The sequence below is a fragment of the Leopardus geoffroyi genome, chromosome C2 (genome assembly GCF_018350155.1).
Source record: "Leopardus geoffroyi isolate Oge1 chromosome C2, O.geoffroyi_Oge1_pat1.0, whole genome shotgun sequence".
Lineage (NCBI taxonomy): Eukaryota > Metazoa > Chordata > Mammalia > Carnivora > Felidae > Leopardus > Leopardus geoffroyi.
The window spans coordinates 866546-889275 of NC_059333.1; the positions used below are offsets into that span (position 1 = coordinate 866546).

General features: G+C 58.6%; 1 protein-coding gene across 19 annotated transcripts in view; it reads right to left on the reverse strand.

Annotated features, from left to right (window-relative positions):
• Window positions 1-2868: 2868 nt before the first annotated feature.
• PCBP3 (poly(rC) binding protein 3) overlaps window positions 2869-22730 on the reverse strand; it is a 273075-nt gene continuing 253213 nt past the window's right edge. For 8 of the 19 annotated variants that reach the window (XM_045501090.1, XM_045501104.1, XM_045501100.1 and 5 more), the window contains 5 exons: window positions 13847-13925; window positions 13077-13136; window positions 8536-8588; window positions 4693-4862; window positions 2869-3604 (listed from right to left, as the gene is read on the reverse strand). In XM_045501090.1, coding sequence (XP_045357046.1) covers window positions 3568-3604; window positions 4693-4862; window positions 8536-8588; window positions 13077-13136; window positions 13847-13925 — 399 coding nt within the window. In that variant the 3' untranslated portion in view covers window positions 2869-3567. Of the gene's footprint in view, window positions 3605-4692; window positions 4863-8535; window positions 8589-13076; window positions 13137-13165; window positions 13569-13846; window positions 13926-22730 lie in introns of those variants that run through there. The other 11 variants (XM_045501105.1, XM_045501092.1, XM_045501098.1 and 8 more) reach the window with 7 other exon arrangements.

Below are 22730 nucleotides of genomic sequence, written 5' to 3' on the forward strand. Positions count from 1 at the left end.
TTCTCCGCACTTGCTGGTGCCATCAAATTAATCAAGTTCCACGCCACCCCCATCAAAACCCCAGCACACTTTTTGTGTGGAAAATTAGCAACTGATTCTAAAATTTGTACGGAAATGTAAAAGGACCTCGAACGGTCAAAACGACTTTGAAAAAGAACACGTTTGGAGGACGAACGCTACCTGATTTCAAGACTCATTACAGGGCCGAAGTGATCAGGACCATTTGGTTGGGGCATAAAGGTAAACAAGAGATCAATGGGACAGAACAGAGGGCCCAGAACAGACCCCCCCACACACGGAGAACTGCTTTTTGATAAAGGTACAGAGGCAGTTCAGAGGGGGCATACAATCACAAAACTTCTAGAAGAAAACATACAAGAAAATCTTTGTGATCTTGGGTTAGTCTTATCTTTCTTGTCTTGGATAAGACACTGAGAACACAGTCCATGAAACAACAAATTGATAAATCAGACTTCATCAAAATTAAAAACTTCTGCTGTTCAAAAGACATCACTGAGAGAATGAAAACACAAGTCACAGACTGAAGCATATATGTGACAAAGGACTCCTAGTTAGAACATATCAAGACTCTCTGGGGCGCCTGGGTGGCTCAGTCAGTTAAGCGTCCAACTTCAACTCAGGTCATGATCTCGCAGTTTGCGGGTTTGAGCCCCGCGTTGGGCTCTGTGCTGACAGCTCCGAGCCTGGAGCCTGGAGCCTGGAGCCTGCTTCCGATTCTGTGTCTCCCTCTCCCTCTGCCCCTCCCCCGCTGGCACTCTGTCTCTCTCAAAAATAAATGTTAAAAAAATTTTTTTTAAAAAGAATAAAGACTCAAAACTCAATTAAAAAACACACTAAGAGGGGCGCCTGGGTGGCGCAGTCGGTTAAGCGTCCGACTTCAGCCAGGTCACGATCTCGCGGTCCGTGAGTTCGAGCCCCGCGTCGGGCTCTGGGCTGATGGCTTAGAGCCTGGAGCCTGTTTCCGATTCTGTGTCTCCCTCTCTCTCTGCCCCTCCCCCGTTCATGCTCTGTCTCTCTCTGTCCCAAAAATAAATAAACGTTGAAAAAAAAATTAAAAAAAAAAAAAAAAAAAAAACCACACTAAGAAATTGGCAAAAATTTTGAACACACGCTTCAGCAAAGAAGGTATAGATGTCCAATAAGCACAAGAAAGGACACTCAGTGTCACTGTCATCAGGGAAATGCAGACTGAAGCCACAATGAGCTACCACCTCACACGCCCCTGGATGGCTAACAGGAAAGACAAAGAGCATTGCCGAATGTCGCTGAGGACGTGCCGTTCCTGGAACCGCCCTGCACTGTGGACAGAATGTAAAATGGTACGACCCCCTGGAAGCAATGTAGACACTTCCTAAAAAGTTAAACAATATACTTGTCGCATGCACGGTCCAGGCCCTCCACTCACGGGTATTTATTTACCCAAGAGGAATGAAAGAACGCATCCGCACAGACACGTGCACGGCAATGCGCATGTGAGCCTGCCCTGCTGACACCTCCTCGCCGCGGTTTGGGGCCACTCTTTGGAGCCCAGCTCGCCACGGGGCCAGGCATCCCCTGGGGTCAGTGACACGCAGGCGCTCTTCCTGACTCCTGCCAGGTGTCCCACGTGGAGTCCCCCACAGCGCTCCCCAAATCGCTCCTGGGCTCCCGCTTCCACGTGCCTTCAGCCTGGACCGTGCGGACCTCAGAGCCCAGGTTTCCACGGTCACCCCCAGCAAGGCCCAGCCGCGTGCCCGTCCCCGGCCACCGCTACAGCCCTGCCCTTCATGGACGGCGAGTCGTCTTTCTAGCGCTCAGACTAAGAGCCCTCCTGCCCGCCTGGACCCTCTCTTTCACGGCCCACTTCCGATCTGTTGGGAATCCGTCAGTTCTCCTTTGAGATGCCTCCGGAACACGATGCTCTGTGGCCCAGAGCCCCACCTTCCGTCGTCGGTCCCCACAGCCCCCCTCACTCAGACAGCCGCGTGGGGTACACTCCTGTGTCTTCCGCTCTCTTCTTTTTACCTGCGCGACCTCCCGCTGCCCCTCTGCCGCTCTTCTCCAGAACACCCCACTTCCGACCCCTCCCCACCGTGGCTTTACCCCGCGTCCACGGCCTCTTTCACCTTCTAAGATGCTTACTCAAGCCGTCCACTGGCCTTCCACTGCCCCAGCGCCGGAGGAGGCCCTGGGTCCACCACGTCCCCGCCAGCTCCTGGGCCTGGAGCCCCTACCCTCGACCAGGGTGTCCGGGTGGTCTGGGCACCCAGGGCAGACAGGAAGGGCCCTGAGAGGCAGGCACTGTGGGCAGGCCGTCCCCGGCTACTGGATGCCTGCTCGGTCTGGAGAGGCTGAGGGTCTCTGCCTTTGAGTACCCGCTCTGCCGGGGGCCCGGGTCCTTTGTTGTCTGCCCTGAGGGAGCGTGGGGGCTGTCCACGGCGGCGCCGGTGTCCCACCCGGGGCTTCAGTGCCCGGAAGAGGCACAGCAGGCTCTGGAGGGGAGCACAGCAGGCTCTGGAGGCCGGGCAGAGAGCCACACTCTCTGGCTGGGGGGTGGCTGCTGTCACTGTGCGTGGCCCGGCCTCCCCGGCCCACAGTGGTGGTGGTGGGAGAGGGGAGTTCTACTAATTAGAAATGGTGTTTTCAGTATTATCATTTGAGGAAGTTTGGCACAAGCAACACTAGAATGACCTTGCAAGCCAGATATTTAAGAAGAGTTGGGGAGGGAATGAGATTCTAATCCGTGTGAGAAGGAACCAGCTTCTGTAGCCAGCAGGCCGGCCACGGGTGGGGGGGAGGCGGAGGGGGGGCTGCGCGTGCGCACAGGGGCGGGGTCGGGTGGAGGGCACAGACAGGAGCCAGAGCCAGTGGGGGGCAGCGCACAACATTTATTGAACTCTGCCATGGTGCAGAGGCGCTTCCTGGCCAGCCACCCCGGAAGACGCCTGGGGGCCCACGCGTGCGTCCCCAGCACGTGACGTGACGACTCCAGCACCCACGGCCTCACCTGCACAGTGGGTTAGGACCCTGTCCTCCGTTCTCCTTCCCCGCAACAGAGGCAGCGCGCCCCTGCCCCCAGCGCAGGCCCGGTGGGCACGTGGGAGCGAGCACAGGCTTCGGGGAGCAGAGTCAGCACGGGGTGGGGGGACAGCTGGGCGGGAGCGAACCCGCTCAAAGCAACCACGGTCCTGGGAGAGACGGCTTGTGGGAAGTGCTGTCGGAATGTCAAACCAATTCTTTAACAGGTACACTGACACTAAGGGACAGTATTTCTAAAATGTCACAGATGGGAATGCCCCCAAAGCATTTAAAATAATTAACACTGCATGCCAATGCATGAACAGACGAGCATAAATTAATTCCCAGAGAGGTATCGGGGACAGAGCCTGGAGCTGACACAGAGAGAATATAGATTTGCTCTGTTGGTGTGTATGTCTACGGCATATAACTCTCGTTAGTAAAGAAAACCTCTATTTATATTTGCGACGCAGGGCAGGTGGGCGGTCTGTACAGAGTGTGCGAGCCGGGTGGAGGTCAGGTTCACGGGGCGGAGGCCGAAGGGCAGGATTAGAGTGCGCCCATCCCAGTGACCTCAGACGTCAGCCTGGAAGACACAGAAGCACAGAGGAGACAGGTCACAATGTTCTCATAAAACGGTTCCAGAAGCGAAAGGCTCACCTCGTGTGTTTTTGGTTTTTTTTAAGTTTATTTATCTTGGGAGAGAGAAAGGGAGCAGGGGAGGGAGAGAAGGAGTGGGAGAGAGGGAATCCCAAGCAGGTTCCGCGCTGTTAGCACAGAGCCCGACACGGGGCTCGGACCCACTCGAACCCACGCACCGTGAGATCATGACCTGAGCTGAAATCAAGAGTCGGACCCTCGGCCCACCGAGCCATCCAGGCGCTCAGCCCTGTGTATTCTTAAAGCCTTTGTGTCCGTCTCCCTCTTGGCTGTGACAGATGAGTGGCCATGACTGGAGACCAAAGCAGAGCAGAGGGAGGAGGACCCACCGGCGACCAGGTTGGCGGGGTCTGCCTTCCCTGTCACCACATCAGCGGAGTGACAATAACCCCATGGACAAGCACAGGCCACCACAACCATCTGTACGCAGCCGCTGCAGGAGGGGCACCGCGGAGTGGAGACCGCCTCCTGAGAGCCCAGACGTTCTGAGTTAAAGAGGAGGGTCCTGCCTCCCCGGGTGTGGTCACGTGCTCTCCAACATGTGCCTGGGCAGGGCAGCTGAGGTGAGCGTCCCAGCCCCGGGACCTCACCTGCCCCACGGCCTAACCTCTGACCCTCACACAGTCCCTGGATCCGCTGCTCAGCGGGGTCTGGGTGGCGGGGAAGGGGTGCGTGGGAGCAGAATGGCCCGGTACTGAGATCTCTGAAACCACATAACCGAATCAACCCAAGTGTGTGGCTGACCCCTGGCCTTCCCGGAAACGCTCCGGCCTGTAACGACCTAGCCCTGCACTGGAGACGCTCCAGGGTGAATGGTCAGGTGTGAACATGCAGAGGGGGTGTGGGGGCCCGAGTCGGTGTGGTGACTGTCTCCATCACGCCCACCCCCACCCCCGGCCAGGAGAGAGAAGCCCCCAGAGGGGACAGGGGTCCGGGCTCCCACGAGGGCCCTCCAGTCCCCCTGAGCACCCTGTCTGCCAGCAACACGTTGGGCAGGGCCTTGTGAACACTCACCTGGCATTGATGAGGTACTGGGCAAGGCTGATGTTGGCTGGGGTCCCCGTGATGGTGATCTGGCGCTCCGATGACCCTTCTGTGGCATTGGCGATTTTGATCTGAGCTCCAGACATCTGTCGAATTTCATTGATTTTGGTCCCTTGGCGTCCAATTATGCAGCCTATTAGCTAGAAAAAAGGACAAAGGACTTCCTTAGAGAAGGGCCCCCACCCCAGCTGAGTGTGCGCAGGGCCCTGGGGAGGCCCCTAGACAGCCTAACCTTGGTCTGTGCCCCACTCCACAAACTCCAGGCTGCTGACGGCCGGGCCCTGCCTGGTGCCCCTGCTGCCACAGTCCTGACAGGTCTGCAGGCCGAGAGGCACCTGCTGTGTCACCTGCCCTGGTGTCCTTCAGGGCCTGGGCACCGGGGAGCACGCAGGTGCCAGCACCAGGGCCCTCTTGGCTGCGTCCTCGGCTGGAGAAGTGTTTGAAGCCAGTTTAAAGCTTGTTGCTGCCTAAAACCTGTCTCTTGATGAGCCTGGGTGAAAGTCTGAGGATGCATCGGATGTTCCCTTTCCTTCCCACCGTGTGACCCGTTTAGGTGGGATGCAGTGACCTCTGGGCACTCTGGGCCATCTGAAGGAGTAGTCAGTCATCATGAATCAAGCAGTCAGAAGGACCAGAGCCGGGGCCCCTTGGGACACAGAGGCAGCCACGCATGGGGCCGGACAGCAGCCTGGGGTCTAGACCAACTCTCTGTGGGGGCCTACCCTGCAGTGTGGGGGCAGTAGGGCCCCAGAGAGGCCTCCACAGGGGGGGCAGCTGGCACCTCTTGGTGTTTACCAAGGGCATAACGGGGCACTGCCCTTAACCAGGGGCCGCCGAGGGCAGCTCTGAGAGCACACACGGGCCGGGGTGGGCCCGGGGCAGCCCTGCGGGGAAGTCTTCTGTTCCAGCCTCAGAGCCGTCCGACGGAGGGGCTGGAGACGGTGTAGGACGGTGCGCGGGGAGGAAGCCCATTTACACACGACACACCTCAGCACCTAGGCAGTGACCGTAGCTCGTGGGGACACAGGTGCATCCCGACTTGCTCTCGTCCCTAAGGTGACCTGCAGCATCTCAGTTCTGCTCTCCTTTCTGGGGTTAGGTCGACTGTCTCACTGCACCATCAGTCTCTCCAGACGTCCAGAGAGACGCATCTGCTCCAGAGCTGCCCGGCTTCCTCTACCTCCTGCCCCCATCTCCCGAGGCCCTGCCCCCACCCAGGCCCCACCCCTCGAGGTCTGTGAGAGTGACTTCCAGGGTCACCCTTCGGGATCTTTGACTTGTCCTTCCCCGGCCGCAGAGGAATCTTGAGAGCGGCTCCCCAGTGGGGCAGGCAGGTGACGGCTGGGCATGTGGGCTGGCATGGGGGCAGCACCGGCCCCTGATGGAGGGAGCATGTGGGGCCAGTCCCCAGAAGATGCCAGTGCTCAGGAGGGCCCCTGGGCTTCCTCCCCTCCCATCCTCACACTTTGGTCACTAGCAGCCCAATCTCCCTTCTAGAACCTTCCCCCTTCAGTGCAAGTAGCCCCAGCTGAGCTAAGAGCCTCCTGCAGAACCGGCTTGTTTTCTCCTCCAGTAAAGCCTATTTGAGGAAATGATCTCCTCTGTCTGGCACGAAGACCCGCGTTCTCTCAAATATCTCCCTCTTCCTATTTTCTTGCTGAAAACGTCCTGACGCCCAGCCCTTGATTCTTCCTGGGGGCCTCACACCTGAGGGGCCCTGAGCTCCCCTCTGCCGGGCTGGGGGCTCGGCCCCGAAGCCGCCCCTCACTCCTCACTCAGGTGGAACACGTCCCTCTTCCAGACAACACTGAGAGCACGAGTGCTACCGACAGGGACATGGGGCTGAGTACACGGCTCTCGTGGCTGGTGGCTGTGTCCTCAGCAGCTAGAAAAGGGATGCGACAAGTAAGAGGCCTCCCTAATCTGGCGGGAGCAGCTTAGGGGCCCTGCCCCTGGCCTCTCTGGGTCTCCTGACCCTGCGGGCACCCAGCCCACGCCCAGCCCTCTGCTCTCACCGTGAGCCCCAAGAGGAACCCAAAGGAAGGTGACAGAGATACTTTCAAGTAACATGGTCCCTCCTAACTGCATCCAAAGCTGAACCCCAGAGGAACCGCTGTCTGAACCTTAGGTCTCTGGGTGATGTGGGTGGGGACCGGGGACAGGGCCCAAGTGTAGGGTAACCGCAGGCACGGTGACAGCATGGGCCAAGTGAGTTCTGAAACAGGCAGTGAGCGCCTAACAGTGACACCAGCCCAAGGCCAATGATGCCAAGGCCAGGGGAGTGCAGGACCACCACCACAGGCAGCCCCACACACGGCTACCGGTCCCGACCCCAACTGGGTCCCTGTGGCCTCGCCGGCAGGCGGCCAGACTGTGGAACCTACGTGTGACTTAGGTCACTGCACGTGCCTGCCATCCAGAGGCTGTGGCAACACGTAGGTGTGGGCAGGACCTCCCTTTGCAGTCTAGCTTTGACCAGGGACGGAGATGTGCGGTATGGCAGGCGTGCATCTGGACATGGGCTCTGGGCACAGGTGCCTCCCCTGGGGGGGGGGCCGGGTGGGGGGGCACGAGAAAGTCCCCAGCAGAGCTGTCACAAGGTCTCCTCCCAGGATGGGCCTCCTCAGAGGACGCGGATCCAAGAAGACACCCTCCCCTGGAGGAGGCTGGCAGCACGGTGCTGTGGGCAAGGTGGCACGTGTGTGCCCAGGATGCACCCCGCTCCCCCAGAGAACCTCATCCTGTCCCGTTTGCCCCCTGGGCTCATCTCAGCTTAGAAGGAAGGCCCGGACAAGAGGAAGGCGCCTGTCGTTAGCTCAATGGTTTCAGCAGCGGCTGGGAGGAGAAGCCCCACGGCAGAAAGTGGTCCCTACAGCTACCACGTGGGTGAAGACTGGGGGCTGCGCAAGGATCGTCACGCGGGAGGACGGAGCAGGGAGCCCCGGGAGCAGAAACACTCTCCCTTGGAGGATGCAGGAGCACGTCACCCATGAAGGCTCTGGGCCTGCAGCTGGCCACCAGGGCCCCGACGAGGGGGTGTTTCCTGGGGGTGGGGGGCAGTCCCTTCCTCTGGCCCTATGCCTCACTCCTCTCCTGCCCTACTGCTCATCTCTGTCCACACGCACGAGGGACCATCCCCCTGAAGCCACGACTCTGTGCTTCTCTTAAGGAAGAGGCGGGACTTCCTGCCCAGCTGGTTCAAGGGGCAAAACAGTGAAGGAAAGGCCTCAGTTCTAGGGTTGAAGAGGCCAAATGACAGGTGAGCTGGGAAGGCCACGTCGCCCACACAGCAGCCTCCTGTGCGGGCACGGACAGCTGTCCCTCCAGGACACGTGGCCCACACCTACCCCGGTGTCTTGGCTTGGGATCGGAGTCTGCATCTTTAGGATAGTCCAAGGGTTCAGAGGACAAAGTGGGTAGGGCTGAGCATGCGGCTCAGCTGAGCCCTGGGCGGGAACAGGCGGTGGGCACCAAATACAGGCATCCAGACACACCCGGGGCACCCTGCTTGCGGGAACCCCAGACCCCCTGAGGCCCGGGGTGCACGGGGCAGGTCCACTCCAGAGCATTCCTGGACCACCTGTTCCTTAAGGGCCAACCCTGAAGCAGGCTCTTTAGATGGGAGACTCGGGGGTCTTGGGCCCGTGGCCAGCTCTGGCATCTGAATCCTGAATAAAACCCCACCCCCCTTTCCTGTCTAGTATCTCAGGGGTGTGACATCACATGCCGTCTGTGGACATTGCACCTAGCCGTGGGAAGGTGGGGAGTGGTCCCGGGCAGGGTGGGGGCGGGCAAGGGCTCAGGCATACTCACATCGTTGGGAATGGTGAGCTCGTGAGTACTGGCCGGGGGGCTGACGTCCAGACCTGGGCACACCAAGGGGACACGGTTAGCCTGGTAGCAGGTGGCTCAGGTCAAGCCCAGCACCCGCCCACACGGCCCACATGGGCCCAGGCTCTGTGAGTGAGCTCAGTCCCAAACCGCAACCAACCACTGGAGCCCAGCTTCTCTCGAAACAAGGAAAAGAATGCCTGAGCATGGGCACATCGTGGTTTTACTCCTGTGCGTGATGGCTCGGGATGCCCTTCACAGACTGCTGGGGGACCCGTGCTGAGCGGCTCTTTGCGTGTGTATGTGTGTGTGTGTGTGTGTGTGTCCCTGGGCTCTCAGCCCCCTCTGCACCCCTGGTCGTGTGTGTGTGTGTGTCTGGGCTCTCGGCCCCCTCTGCACCCCTGGTGTGTGTGTGTGTGCGTGCGTGTGTGTGTGTGTGTCTGGGCTCTCGGCCCCCTCTGCACCCCTGGTCGTGTGTGTGTGCGTGTGTGTGTGTGTGCGTGTGTGTGTGCGTGTGTGTGTGTGCATGTGTGTGTCTGGGTTCTCGGCCCCCTCTGCACCCCTGGTCGTGTGTGTGTGCGTGTGTGTGCGTGTGTGTGTGCGGGTCTGGGCTCTCGGCCCCCTCTGCACCCCTGGTCGTGTGTGTGTGTGTGTGCGTGCGTGTGTGTGTGTGTGTCTGGGCTCTCGGCCCCCTCTGCACCCCTGGTCGTGTGTGTGTGTGTGCGTGTGTGTGTGTGCGTGTGTGTGTGTGTGCATGTGTGTGTCTGGGCTCTCGGCCCCCTCTGCACCCCTGGTCGTGTGTGTGTGCGTGTGTGTGTGTGTGTGTGCGTGTGTGTGGGTCTGGGCTCTCGGCCCCCTCTGCACCCCTGGTCGTGTGTGTGTGCATGTGTGTGTGTGTGTGTGTGCGTGTGTGTGTGTGCATGTGTGTGTCTGGGTTCTCGGCCCCCTCTGCACCCCTGGTCGTGTGTGTGTGCGTGTGTGTGCGTGTGTGTGTGCGTGTGTGTGTGTGTGGGTCTGGGCTCTCGGCCCCCTCTGCACCCCTGGTCGTGTGTGTGTGTGTGCGTGCGTGTGTGTGTGTGTGTCTGGGCTCTCGGCCCCCTCTGCACCCCTGGTCGTGTGTGTGTGCGTGTGTGTGCGTGTGTGTGTGGGTCTGGGCTCTCGGCCCCCTCTGCACCCCTGGTCGTGTGTGTGTGCGTGTGTGTGTGTGTGTGTGTGCGTGTGTGTGGGTCTGGGCTCTCGGCCCCCTCTGCACCCCTGGTCGTGTGTGTGTGCGTGTGTGTGTGTGTGTGTGCGTGTGTGTGTGTGTGGGTCTGGGCTCTCGGCCCCCTCTGCACCCCTGGTCGTGTGTGTGTGTGTGTGTGTGTGTGTGTGTGTGTGTGTGTGGGTCTGGGCTCTTGGCCCCCTCTGCACCCCTGGTCGTGTGTGTGTGTGTGTGTGTGTGTGTGTGGGTCTGGGCTCTCGGCCCCCTCTGCACCCCTGGTCGTGTGTGTGTGTGTGTGTGTGTGTGTGTGTGGGTCTGGGCTCTCAGCCCCCTCTGCACCCCTGGTCGTGTGTGTGTGTGTGTGTGTGTGTGTGTCTGGGCTCTCGGCCCCCTCTGCACCCCTGGTCGTGCGTGTGTGTGTGTGTGTGTGTGTGTGTGTCTGGGCTCTCGGCCCCCTCTGCACCCCTGGTCGTGTGTGTGTGTGTGTGTGTGTGTGTGTCTGGGCTCTCGGCCCCCTCTGCACCCCTGGTCGTGCGTGTGTGTGTGTGTGTGTGTGTGTGTGTGTGTCTGGGCTCTCGGCCCCCTCTGCACCCCTGGTGTGTGTGTGTGTGTGTGTGCGTGTGTGTGTGTGCGTGTGTGTGTCTGGGTTCTCGGCCCCCTCTGCACCCCTGGTCGTGTGTATGTGTGTGTGCATGCGTGTGTGTGTGTCTGGGCTCTCGGCCCCCTCTGCACCCCTGGTCGTGTGTGTGTGTGTGTGCGTGTGTGTGTCTGGGTTCTCGGCCCCCTCTGTACCCCTGGTCGTGTGTGTGTGTGTGTGTGTGCGTGTCTGGGCTCTCGGCCCCCTCTGCACCCCTGGTTTTGTGTGTGTGTGTGTGTGCGTGTCTGGGCTCTCGGCCCCCTCTGCACCCCTGGTCGTGTGTGTGTGTGTGTGTGTGTGTCCCTGGGCTCTCGGCCCCCTCTGCACCCCTGGTCCAGCTGCCCCTAACTGCCTTCTGCCCCGAACTGCTCTGCGGCCCAGACAGCCCCGTGATGCAGCGGTGAGCTGACATCGGTGCTCTAAGTGCAGACACAGGCCTAGTTGGTCGCCAGGCCCCCAAGTTTTAGCTTTGCCAGTGTCAGCTCAGGGCCTGCCACATCAAAGACCACTTCTCAGACGACTCACAGGACAGGATCCGCTTTTGCTCTGGAAACAGGGTCAACAGAGCCCGTACTGGGCAGGCTCCCTGCCCTCAGCACTTGTCTCCTTGTCTGGAGGCATCACAAGCACCGAGTCCACAGCAGACACCCCCCTTCCTCCCGGCAGGCCCCACGCGCGTCCGAGCGCAGCCCAGACCCCGGAGCCTGCACACGCAGCCAACCGTCGCAGCCTGGCTGGTACCGTCAGAATATTCCGGAGCCCCAGACCTCTCATCTCCCCGCTCCTGGCTCCTGCCTCTGTCCCTGCCCCTTGGTCTACTCTCCACCGGCCCAGAGGGTCCTAAGGACACACGGGTCAGATGCCTTCAAGACCGTCCCAGACCAGCCGGCGGGGTCCTGCCCCCACCACGGCCTCCTCCCCTCTTCCTGCATCTCCTATGGCACTCGTGTCCCCAACACCAGATGCACCGCGGTCCTCAGTCTCTGCCATGAGAGACCCTACCGGGGCCCGTCTTGCCTGGGCGGGGAAGGGGGGGGCGGTCGGTTGGCATGTCCCGAATGAACTAATTCATCCCAAATTGTCGTCTCCTTTTGCCAAATCAAGTTCCTGTTCTTTATCGCGTTCTTTTCACAAAGGTGCTTCCAGTACAATCACTTGGTTGCTCAAGCGTCTGTACACATTCCATAAATAGTGACACCCCAAACGTCATTTAAGAGATTTCCTCAGTCCTGTCTGCATCCTTACAGGAACTCCTGAACAGCCTCATCGGGGACGGACGTAACGACAAGAGTCCCATCGATTCACCTTGGTATATTTTGATCCGGGGGAGGAAAGTATTAGACTTCTCTTTAAGAAGGTACTGAAATTAAGCTGGTGATTTGGAGACACATCTGCGCTTGTGCCTCAGGACCCCGTGCCCCAGCAGGGATCCTCTCTCACGATATGCTGACATTCCACGTGCTTGGATGAGTCAAGCTTCGCCACGTGAGCCCGAGCTGGCTTTGGGAGCAGCGGTGACGTCGCCCCTTGTCACCACACATCCCACTCCACCGGCTGCCATGGTGGGACACGTGTGTGTGCACGCTCTCCCTGTGGGTCCCACGGGGCCTCGGGTGGGAGGTCATCACAGGGACCCCTTAAAGAGGTCGTGTGCACATGTGCCCCGTGTCCTTGGGGCCCGGAGGCGGTGCTGGGGGAGCCGTGACAGGGGAGGTGGGTGGCCGGCAGGATGGGGGCCGTGGGTCCCGGGTGAGCCAGGCCCTTGGGTCCCGGCCGTCTCCGGAAGGCGGTCGCCGGGCAGCGGTACGAAACCCCGTATAAACGGCAGAGGGCTCGCAGGCACACGTGCGTTACCACCTAGGTGTGCAACTCAGTGAGGGTCGGTGTCTACATCCTGTAAAAGTTTGTCTCTAATTCCCATTCGCTAAATTCTGCATGAACTGAGTTAAAGGCTGCACCGCGATGGAACCCACGTGGGGCGCTCTGATCATCAGAGCCCCAGGCGCACAGCTAGGCTCTGGGGCCCAGAACACACGGACGGGGTGACAGCAGGCTCGCGCCGGGAGCGCTGCCCTCCTGCCCTGACCCTGAGCGGGACGGGGGAGCGGGTGGCGCCTCACGGGGAGCCTGCTCCGCCAGCCACAAGCTCTCAAGTGGCTTCGCTCCCCACCCGCCCTGGGTACTGGGACCCGCAGACCCGTGTCTGCCCTGCCACAGCCTAGGCGCATCTTCAGGCAGCCACAACGGGTGCAGACAGATCGGGCCCGGGGGCCTCTGCTCCCTGACGGCGGGCCGTGCCTCCTACAGAACGCGTCCCCGGAAAGCACACGTCATGGTAAATGCTTTCCGGCAGGCCCCCACGCGCCGTGCCACCCAGAGAATATGTGGCAACGCAGACGGTGGCCCACCACGTGTGGGGCCTTCAGTGGCCATCAGAGACTCGGGACTGACCCACTTGGCGGACACGGAAGCTGTGAACTGCACGTGCAGGCCCGGCGCCGGCCGCTCGGGCTCTGTCCCCCGACGGCACTGGCCCCTCGCTGAGGCGCTCGCAGTCCCCGTGGCAGACGCGATCGGGCCTCCTCGCCCCTCCTCCCGCCAGGTCAGTGACCCGGAGCCCGAGCAGGGGCGGACGCACGGCCTTCTGGGCCTGCTCTCTCTCCGTTTAGTGTGCTTTTGTTTTACCTGACGACTGGCCCATCAGATTTTGAGCTTCTTCGGAGGAGTGTAAAGGCAGCTTTTCTCCTGGAGAGCAAAGAAGAAACAGATTTAATGTTTTGCCCTCAAGGAGATAAGCAAGGTCACTTCAACTAGGGAAGCTCAAAATCTGACTGGCGCATGCACGGCAGACCAGCATGTCTGTGTGCTGTCACCCACTCGGCCACCGAGGCGATGCCCTGCCGTCATCCGGGAGGAACGCACGCCCAGCTGGCCCACCCCCGCCCCTGTGCCAAGTAGGGTGCCGATGGTGACCGCGCTCTGGGCCGGGGGCTGGCTCATCTCGGTTTTCCCCGGGGCAGGGCCGGGTGCCGCCCCGGGCAGGTGTCACTCTTGGGATGTGCACCGGCCTCCTGCAGAAGGGCATCCGTCTGCTCGTCTGAGCTCTTGCTCCTGGACAACAGACTTCAGGGCTGGCCAAGTGGGTGGTGCGTCCAGCAGGAGGGACCTCCAGGACGCCTGTGTGCAGTGGAGAGCAGGCATGGACCCGAGGGGGCAGACGGGACATCTCTTCCCAAGAAGGCCAGCCGTGAGGTGACTACCCTACCGCAGGAGACACACGCCGACCTCCCCGCCCGGCCCTCTGCAACGTGCACACTGCTACGTGTCTACACTGCGCCCTTGGCATCCACAACTACAACTGTACCTGCTCTGCTCACCGCCCTGAATAAGACCGTTCAGAAAGAGAGTCCCCAGGTGAGAAGAGAGGAGGTCAGAAAGGGCAGCTGGGTACGTACCGGGGAAAGCGGGGTTGGTCTGTCCGAGGGGAGGAAAGGGGGTTTGCTGCATGGCCAGCTGGTGGAGCTTGGTCAACTGCTGGGGTAGGAGGGACACGAGAGCTAAGAAGATTATTGTCATCGAGCACAAGTCACACCAAATTAAAAAGGCAGTAACAGAACGTTGTACAAATAGATAGAGAGGGGCCATGCGGACACATGGCAGACGCAGAACTCAAGGACTTGGCCTGGGAAAACCAATGGGCCTCTGGGCGGCGCACCCAATTCCCTTCCTCTCCTCGACTCCCTGGCAGCTCATGCAGGCCTGGCGGGCGGCGACCCCCAGCCCACAGCCAAGCGCCAGCAGGACGTCCAGCAGGATGTCCTCGGGCCTGCTCAGGCTCAGGGCCTGCACCGCACACTCTGGGCAACGCGCTCAGCTCCCAGCCTCCCCTGGACAGCAGGGCCCACGCGAACGTGTCCCAGCCCCGCTTCGGGCCGGCCCTCGACTCCGTTCTGGAGGCGAGGGCGGGCCCTTCCCGGAGTCCCCGGAGGCCAGCAGGAGGGGGCCCTCGGGGAGGAGCCGGTGTCCCCAGTGCCACACAAGTGTGTCGGGGAGGCAGCAATGGTGCCCGAGGCGCAAACACCCGAGACACTCAAGAGCCTTCACAGACGGGCCTCACGGTGATAGAGGAGCGGGTCGCCGGCAGCTAAGACAAACACCACGGGCCCCTTCCCACTGTGGGGAGGGTCATGGTGTCCCCGAGGGCCCGCCCTGGAGGGCCCCTGCCCCGTCTGCCGTGCCCTGTGGCCGCAGTGGCGGGCACGGGGGCTTGCCGTGCGCGGGGCCGTGCGGTCCAGGCTCTTCCGGCCCCCACAAGATGACATACCACAAGATGACAGCCGTGACCGACCCGTGGCCTCCTGGTCGTCCCTTTCGGGTGGACCCCTCGCCGTGTGAGCCCCCGGGGTTTTGTGAGGCAGGCTCCTGCAGCGGAGGTGGCCACACCCGGCCCATCTTTCCCAGCCGGCTCCTGTGACCTTGCCATTAGAGTTTCTGTTCTCCTTCCCTTCCTGGAAAGGGGGGAGTGCCTCGAAATGCAGCTTTCTGCCCGTCTTCTGGGGTGCTCCCTGACCTGTGGCGATCGGGGTGGGCCCGCCCAGGGAGCACTGGCCACACCTCACTCAGTGGGGCCGCTCTGGGTGCAGGTATCATGCCCAGGGGTCCTGAGAAATAGGTCAGGGGATGTGGTGACCTGGGCTCAGATTCAGCTCTAAGAGTCCCTGACGAGGTGGTGCGGGTCAACGTTGTCCCTGGGACTGGGGGCTGACCCCGCCCCCGCTGCCCCGCCCCCCCGCCCAAGCCCTGACATCGCTGAGCCTGACGTGACCTGAGCAGCTCTGCACCGAAGCCCCCTGAGGAAGGTGTTGGAAGAACACACCCCGGAAATACCGTCACGGGACACCGCCGGAGTCACAAGGGACAAAAGGTGATGCATGGCCTGCACCGGCTGTGCCTGAGGCACAGGCAGGATGACCCTGCGGGGAAGGTGCCTGCAGAACACGCTGCAAGTAGCCCAGCGGAGCCTCCTCTTTCAGGGACGAGTAAGAAACACAAGTACCTGCAGGCTGAGGAGGGGGTGACACCGTCCATCCGTGGCTGAGGCGCCGCCCAGGGGCCGGACCGCAGACCGGTCCCATGAATCTGCCTCTAGCCGATGGGACCGGGAGCCGCGGGGCCGCGGGCCCTGTGTGCAGCAAGCATGGGCCACCGAGGACACCCGGCAGGGGTGTGAACCCACCTCAAGGGGGAGCTGGAAACAGGGCTAAGGTTTCTCCACCAGGCAGTTAACTACGAGTTCCCAGGATGGAGGAGGGAACCACTTCCGGAGACGGCAAGCGGGAAGCTGGAGCACAGGCCGTGCACGTGGGGACACGGCGCACAGCGCGCTCGGACCACCGCTCGGATTTCGATGCAGACGCGGTGCTCACCTAGGAGAGCGGCCTGCCGTGTGACCGGACCCCTGGGGGCTTCAGCCCTTGGCCCAGGGGCGGCCCTGGTGCGACGAGGTCTGCTGGCACCTGCTGGGCTTGGTGCTGCTCTGTGCTCCGCCCACAGCAGGGCCCTCTCCTATCTGTCCCCAGCCCCCGAGAGCACACAGCTGTGTGCCGGTCAGGACAGGACGGCAGTGGAGAGCGGGGCCCTGGAGGCGGAACCAGCCTGGGTTAGCCCCAGCACCGCCCAGCTCTGCGGAGTGGGCTCGGCGGGTCCCGATGTGCAGGATGGGGGAAGCGCCATCCCCAACGACCTGTGGCTTCCCTACCCGCCCGTCCACAGCTCCGTCACCCTGGCTGCTCCTCTGGTCTCTCCACGGCCCCCCGGCAGGGAGGCAGATGGGGTGCACCAGGCGGGTGTGCTCCAGAGCCCGGCCGCCCGTGTTCTGGGCACAGCCCGGGCACGGCCAGATGAATCCTCCCCGAGGCCAGCCACGCCGATGCCGGAGAACGGCCGCCCCCAGGGGCTTCAGATGTCCCAGCCCTAATGTCCCTGGCTGCCACGCACGGGCTGCTTTTTATGGAGAAATGGCCACACCAACAGATGAGTCCCCTCCACCCACGCACGTGAATGTAAAGTGATGTCCTGGGGAGCCTGGACGGGCACACGGCAGTGCCTGGATAAACACTGGTACAGGGAGCGGGTGGGCAGAGAGGTGGACGGATGGCAGATGCCAGCTGGCCTCCCTCTGGTCTTGGCTCTGCCTTTAATCAGTCGAGCACTTCATCTCCTCGGAATACAATTTCTACACTTTCTAAGGCAAGAGCAGGAAAAGGGCTAGAGGGATTCCTGCTTTTTGAAATATTTCTGCCATCAAAAAATAATCACTTTCAGTATTCACAAGGGCCTCCACAGGGCTGGGAGGGAAGAGGGGAGAAGGAAAGGGAGGGGGAGGGGGGCCAGGGTGTCGTGAAATGGACAGCTCTCTGTCCCTTGCCTTTTCCAATGGATACTGGTTGGAACAGAGAAACAGACAAATACTAAATGCAGACAAAGGCTGAAATCCTAAGTATCCATGAGACCACAACTCAGTGAGTTATCTCGAGTCGAATGCACCATGCAGCTACCAGTCACTTCTCGGAACAGCCCGCCATGGGGGCCTAGGCGGTGGTCACGTGTCCTCCCGTGAAATGTGTGCGTCTTTTGCTCATTTTTCTACTGGGTTGATTTTTGCTGATTCACAAAAACTCCTTTTGTATTTCAGATACTAATGCTATTTCAGCTGTGTATGCTGAAAAGATCATTTCCCCCACTCTCCTTTGGTGTCTTTAGGGAAACAGAATTTTAAGATTTTAATGTAGTGAAACTCATTAATATTTTCTTCATGGTTTGCTTTATGTTTTGCTTAAGACCGCTTTTCCTGACCTGAAAAAGAAAGGCATTCTCCTATATTTTCTTCTAAAGGTGCTATTTTCCTCTCTCGTGTTGACGTTCTTGACACATAAGTAGTGTTTCAATTACTTTTCCCATGTGGATGACCCACTGTCCTGATAGAGCCTGCTGGTCCAGTGTCTGTCCCTGTGCCCAAACCACTCCGTCTCAGTCATTCGGCCTTACACCAAGTCTCCGTATCTTCCGGGACTGCTCTCCCTAGCATAGTCTCTTCATTGATATCTTGATGTTTCTTGGTCTTTGCTCTCGAACACAAATTTTAAAACGGCATCTTAAGTCCCTGTCAGGATTCTGATTGCAATTGGACTGCATTTGTACCTCGATTTGGGAAGAACTGACATTTTATTTTCTTAAAGAAATTTTTTTTAAAAGTAGGCCTCATGCCCAGCATGAAGCTGCAGTGAGGGTCTTGAACTCCCGACCCCGAGATCAAGACCTGAGCTGAGATCAAGAGCAGACACTCAACTGACTGAGCCACCCGGGTGCCCCGAGAATTGACATTTAAAGATACTTCACGTTCCTACCCGTGAACTTGGTATGCTTCTCCATTTATTTTGGCCTTTTGGTCTTCTTTAACTTTCAGTAAATACAAGGTTTTTTTTCAAAGGTCATCTTTTAATTATTGATTTCAACTTAACTGCTTTGTGGTAAGAGAATAGAGCCTACAGGATTCCAATTTTTTATAGATGGTGGGTTTTTTTTTTTTTTTAATGGCATAATATGTGATCAAGTCTTATTAAGTTTCCATGACTTCCATGGCTGTTTAGGATTGTATAGAGTTCAATCTATGTCTCCCCAGGCTCACCGACTGCACCATCAATACCTTCTTTATTCTTTATTGAAAGAGAGTTAGGTGAAGGCTCTACCTACAATGTCTGTCAAATTCCCTTTATGGTTTGTTAATTTTTTCTTTACATGTATTTGAAGATATGGTTAAGGTGTGTACAAATTATGAATTTATATCTTCTGGTGAACATGTAAGTGACTAAATATCAACTAAAGTTGACTTCTTTATCAACGTCTAAGTGACTAAATATAGCATTTGCCTTGACTCCCGCCCCCCCTGCCCCTGACATTAATGTTGACATGCACGGTTTCTTTCAGTCAGTATTTTCTTAGAATAGCTTTTTCTCTTCTTTCAATATTTCTGGGTCCTTATTCTTTAGGTGTGTCTCCAGGGGAAGAAAACGCTATGTTTTTGTTTTTTGTTTTTTTTCCTGTTTTGTTAGCTTGTCTATTTGTTTGTTTTTGTTCTGTTTTGCTTTTTAAGTCCGAGAACCTTATTTTTTAACTGGAACACTTACTTTGATCACAATTACACGTACACATAGACTAATTTCTGCCGTTTTATTTTGCACTTGTAATTGCCCTGATCTTCTCAGGCTTCTTTCCTGTTTTTCATCCTTCTCTCCTTTTGTACTGGTTAATTTCTGCCATGCATTCTCCCTCTTACCTTTACAGAAGTTACAGAATTAAACTCTTTTCTGTCAGTGGTCACTTTCACATTTTAATACATACGTTTAAAGTCTAAACTCTTTGCCTCTTCTGGGATGACACGTTAAGCTACAGAAAGTTCTCATTCCCCCGGGGTCCATCTGAATCGTAGGTCTGTTTTTGTCTAGTTCTGTTTTGTTAATCCCACAAACTAGACAACTTTGATGTTGACTTTACAGACAATTTTTGCTTTCCTTTGCCCAAATGTATACATTTTTGTGTAGTTTAAAATCATTGGTATTTCATTGGCCCGTGCTTATGTTAATGAAACAAGCCCGTTTCCTACATCTCTGGCCTCGCCTCCACAATCGCTGTCCTTCTCCCGAAGGCATCCGTCACAAGCCTGTTGGTCACAGCTATTTGTCTGAAAATGCTTGGATTTAGGTCCTTGGAAGATCCTCTTAAGATAGAAACTTGGGTTGACAATTACTCTTTCTTATCACACCACCACCTTCTGGCCTCCAGAGTTGCTGACGAGACGTCCCCTCCTTCCTCTCTCGCTCTCTGTGACATTCCTGTTCTGACTACTTTGGAGATTTACTTTTGGTCTTGATGTGCAATTTTACTCTGACAGATCTGAGATGGATTTCTTTTTATTTACGTTGTTTGGGATTTGTTGGGATTCCTGGACGTGAGGACTGGTTTCTTTTGTTAATTCTGACAAATTCTCAGTGCTCATCTCATAGAATCGTCATCACCCTGTGTGATGGAAATGCAGATTCGGCCTCTGAGGGGGCAGGGAGGCAGAGAAGATCTCCGGCAAGCCGGCCTAGGGGCAGGGATAGGAGGTGCCCTGGCAGCGGGTGGGGCGCGGGCACCTCCCCACCAGCCTGAGCTGCAGGGTCCTGGGAGGAGCAGGGCGGACGTGAGGCCCAGAAGCCGGCTGGCGTCGGAGTGCTGGCCAGTCTCCGCTGTGCCCAGTACGAGGTGCCACCGCACGGTGGTCATCGGGGGAGTCCCCGCACCCACAACAAATTGTGAGTGGACAGCAGGACCTGACGTGCACCCTCCCGCTGATGCCTCTTCCCTCTGTTATGACTCCGTGTCACTGTCTCCTAAAGAACGCGCCTCCTGTGACCCCCGGTTACTGGGTGCCGCTGCTGGAAGCCATGGCTCTTTATTCTGGCGACGAGCTTTCCAAACGACCGCTTCCTCGTGCTTGAGACCGGGTGGCTGTCCTGAGAGCCGCCCTGCAGTCGGAGTCAGGTGCAGGCGAGCAGGCAGAGGTGGCGAACCCTTTGTGGTCACTTGGAACGCCTGGCTTGCTTTCTGCTTGCTTTTGGCCCCTGGAACAAGGGGCATGTCACATGAGGGAGTCACTCGGAAAGTCTGAAGACCAGCAGAGAGGAGTCACACGCAGGGGTTGGCCTGCCACTGGCCGATCACGCCGCGGAAGTGAAGAGACACAGGTTACTGGGTGGGCGGGAGGACTGGGTGACTCCCACGTCTGAGTCCCTGCTGCCCCCCCACCCCCCACGTCTGAAGCCACGTGGCCCCGCGGAGGCTCTGTGGAGGTGAGGGGAGCCGCCCCCAGAGCTCTGGAGGTGAGCCTGGGGCCGGGGACATCCTCCCATACCCGGTGCCCCGGTGCCTCTCCTGGGCGAGTCCGGGGGGATTCGGGCAAAACAAGCGAGTGGCAGGTGCCACCGCAAAACTGGCAAGGTGGGTCCTGGCGATTCTCCAGGGAGGGCGAAGCAGGGCACGTAAGAAGCACGCGCAGTTTAGTTCTGGACGAAGAAACACTCAGCTCTAAGAAACAGGTCTCCTTACGGTCTGGGCCTGATTCAGACAAGTTACCGGGCTGTTAAAAGGTGTGTGTGTCAGCCACCGTGGCTCAAACGTTCAACCTGTGCACTCAGTTATATTTTAAAATAAAGTAGGATTTCCCATCGCTATTGTGTTTGGGTTCTAAGAAACGAGGCCTTTAAAGTCCCTACTGAATACCAAGCTTAGTTAAAAGTTCCCTTTCCTGGCCACCATCACCCATGTCACCAGGCGGTTGGTTTGTTTTTGTTTCGGATGGAGCATCAACACGATCGTCTGGCGTTCAGTGTCACCAGCGCGCAAAGCGCACTTCCCAGAGCTCTCGCTACAGAGTCCTGGCAGCCGTGCGTCCCCCACCCTGTCCGGTCTACACAGGGGAGGGTCCCGCACAGAGCGCCAGCTCATGAGACGTACCAAAGGCAATGAAGCGATTATGCAACCCTGAGTTATAAGTCAGCTTAAACAATCTGACAAAAATGCCTGCGAAACTACCCGCTTTCAAGAGATAGTGAGAAAATCACATGGAGGGACATAACGACCAGTTGATACAAAAATCAATCAGCCAAATGGAAGTTCCTCAGCCTGAGACAGGTGTGCGCCCACGACCGTGGGAACCTGAGGCCAGAAACTCTTCTCCGTGAGCTCAGAGGCCATGCCTAGGGCTGCAGGAAATCTCAGGCCTCAGAGCTGTTCTCTGGGGTCAACCGCCCTTCGTGAGGGGCTAGACCACTGTGTTTCCTGAGCTCCTGAGTTTGAGAAAAGCCCACGAGCCGGGTTTCCCAGTCTGCTCTTGCACAGCACCCGCACTTCTAGAGGAGCAAGACCAGCGGCCCCCCGTTAAATGAAGATCGTGCCACCCAAGGAATTAGGCCTGTGACCCACTTGGCCTCTGTTCTGATTTGCCACCACCCCACTCGGGGCCCTCTGAGAGGAGCGGTGGAGCCCACCCCCTCGTGTGCCTACGCTCCGTGCGCACTCCTGCGCTGGGGACGGGCCGCCCCTCCTCCCAGGCTCTAACATCTGCACCCCCTGTCACAGTCGGCGGTCGGCTGAGACGATGAGGGACAGGGCGTCACCCGCCTGGAACCGGAAAGGCCTCTGAGCCACGGGGCCTGCCCCTGCCTGCCGCGGGGGCTCCTACGGACCGACCTCCAGCGCTCTGTCATTTTCGTGGGCACTGCTGGCAACCTCCTCGGGGTAAAAGACGTTTAACTTTTAAAGCTGCCGGTGGTTCTTTCGAGAAGGCTGAGTAGGTTCACACCTTCACCACCTCCCCCACTCCTGGGATCTCTAAGCAACTCACAGGAGAATGAAGAGCATCCCCGATAACACGGAACGGGGTGTGGAGGTCACTAGCGGAGGCCAGGCTCTGACACGTATCCTCAAAGGGGAGACGGAGGTGGCCATGGCCCTGAGGGGTCTGTGGGCTCCAGCGGGCAGGCGGGGCACGGGAGTGATCTGCCTGCACATCTCACTGACCGCGTCCCGCGCGCCCAGCTGGACCGTGTAGGGGTTGGCAGAAGACTCGAGCACCCATCAACCCGGCAGTGCCTCCCACGTGAGTCCCGGGTCCCAGAGAACATGCGGGAAAACGCTTTCTTGGAGAGGCCGCGAAGCTCGGCAGGTCTCGAAATGGTTTAGAGAAGAAAACGGCTTCTCAAAACCAGCTCCAGGTTGGCTGCTGCTGCAGAAAGCGGCACGGAGGCCGATCGCACCTCCACCTTCTTCCCCTGGCCCGGTCCCCCCGCCTTCCTGCCCCAACCCTCCCTTCCGGATCAACTAGTGAGGACCTCCTTGCCCGAGCGTCCGGATCCCTGTGGAGAGACGACCTTGGGTCACAGCTGCTGCCCTGTTCCTGCTGCACACTGGCCCCTCAGCCCCTGGGCCACTGACAGTGCATCTTTGGATGTCCCCGTTCTCCACTCGGATACCACACTCAGACTGGAACACACGCAGGGACGTCTGAGCAGGCCCCGATGGCGGAGCAAGGGGCTTCAGCCCTAGAAAGAAAACCAAGGCCACGTCTGTTGGCTTTTGTACTCAGGGTGCAGGGGCTGCTGTTTCAACTCGGGCCCCACAGGGGACAGTGTGGCTTTACCGGACGTTCAAACATCCTTCCCAGCATCTCTTGGAGCACCTGTCTGATAGCACGTCACCTAACTTCTCAGGTGGCTGCAGGGCACCCGATGGGGCAGGTGC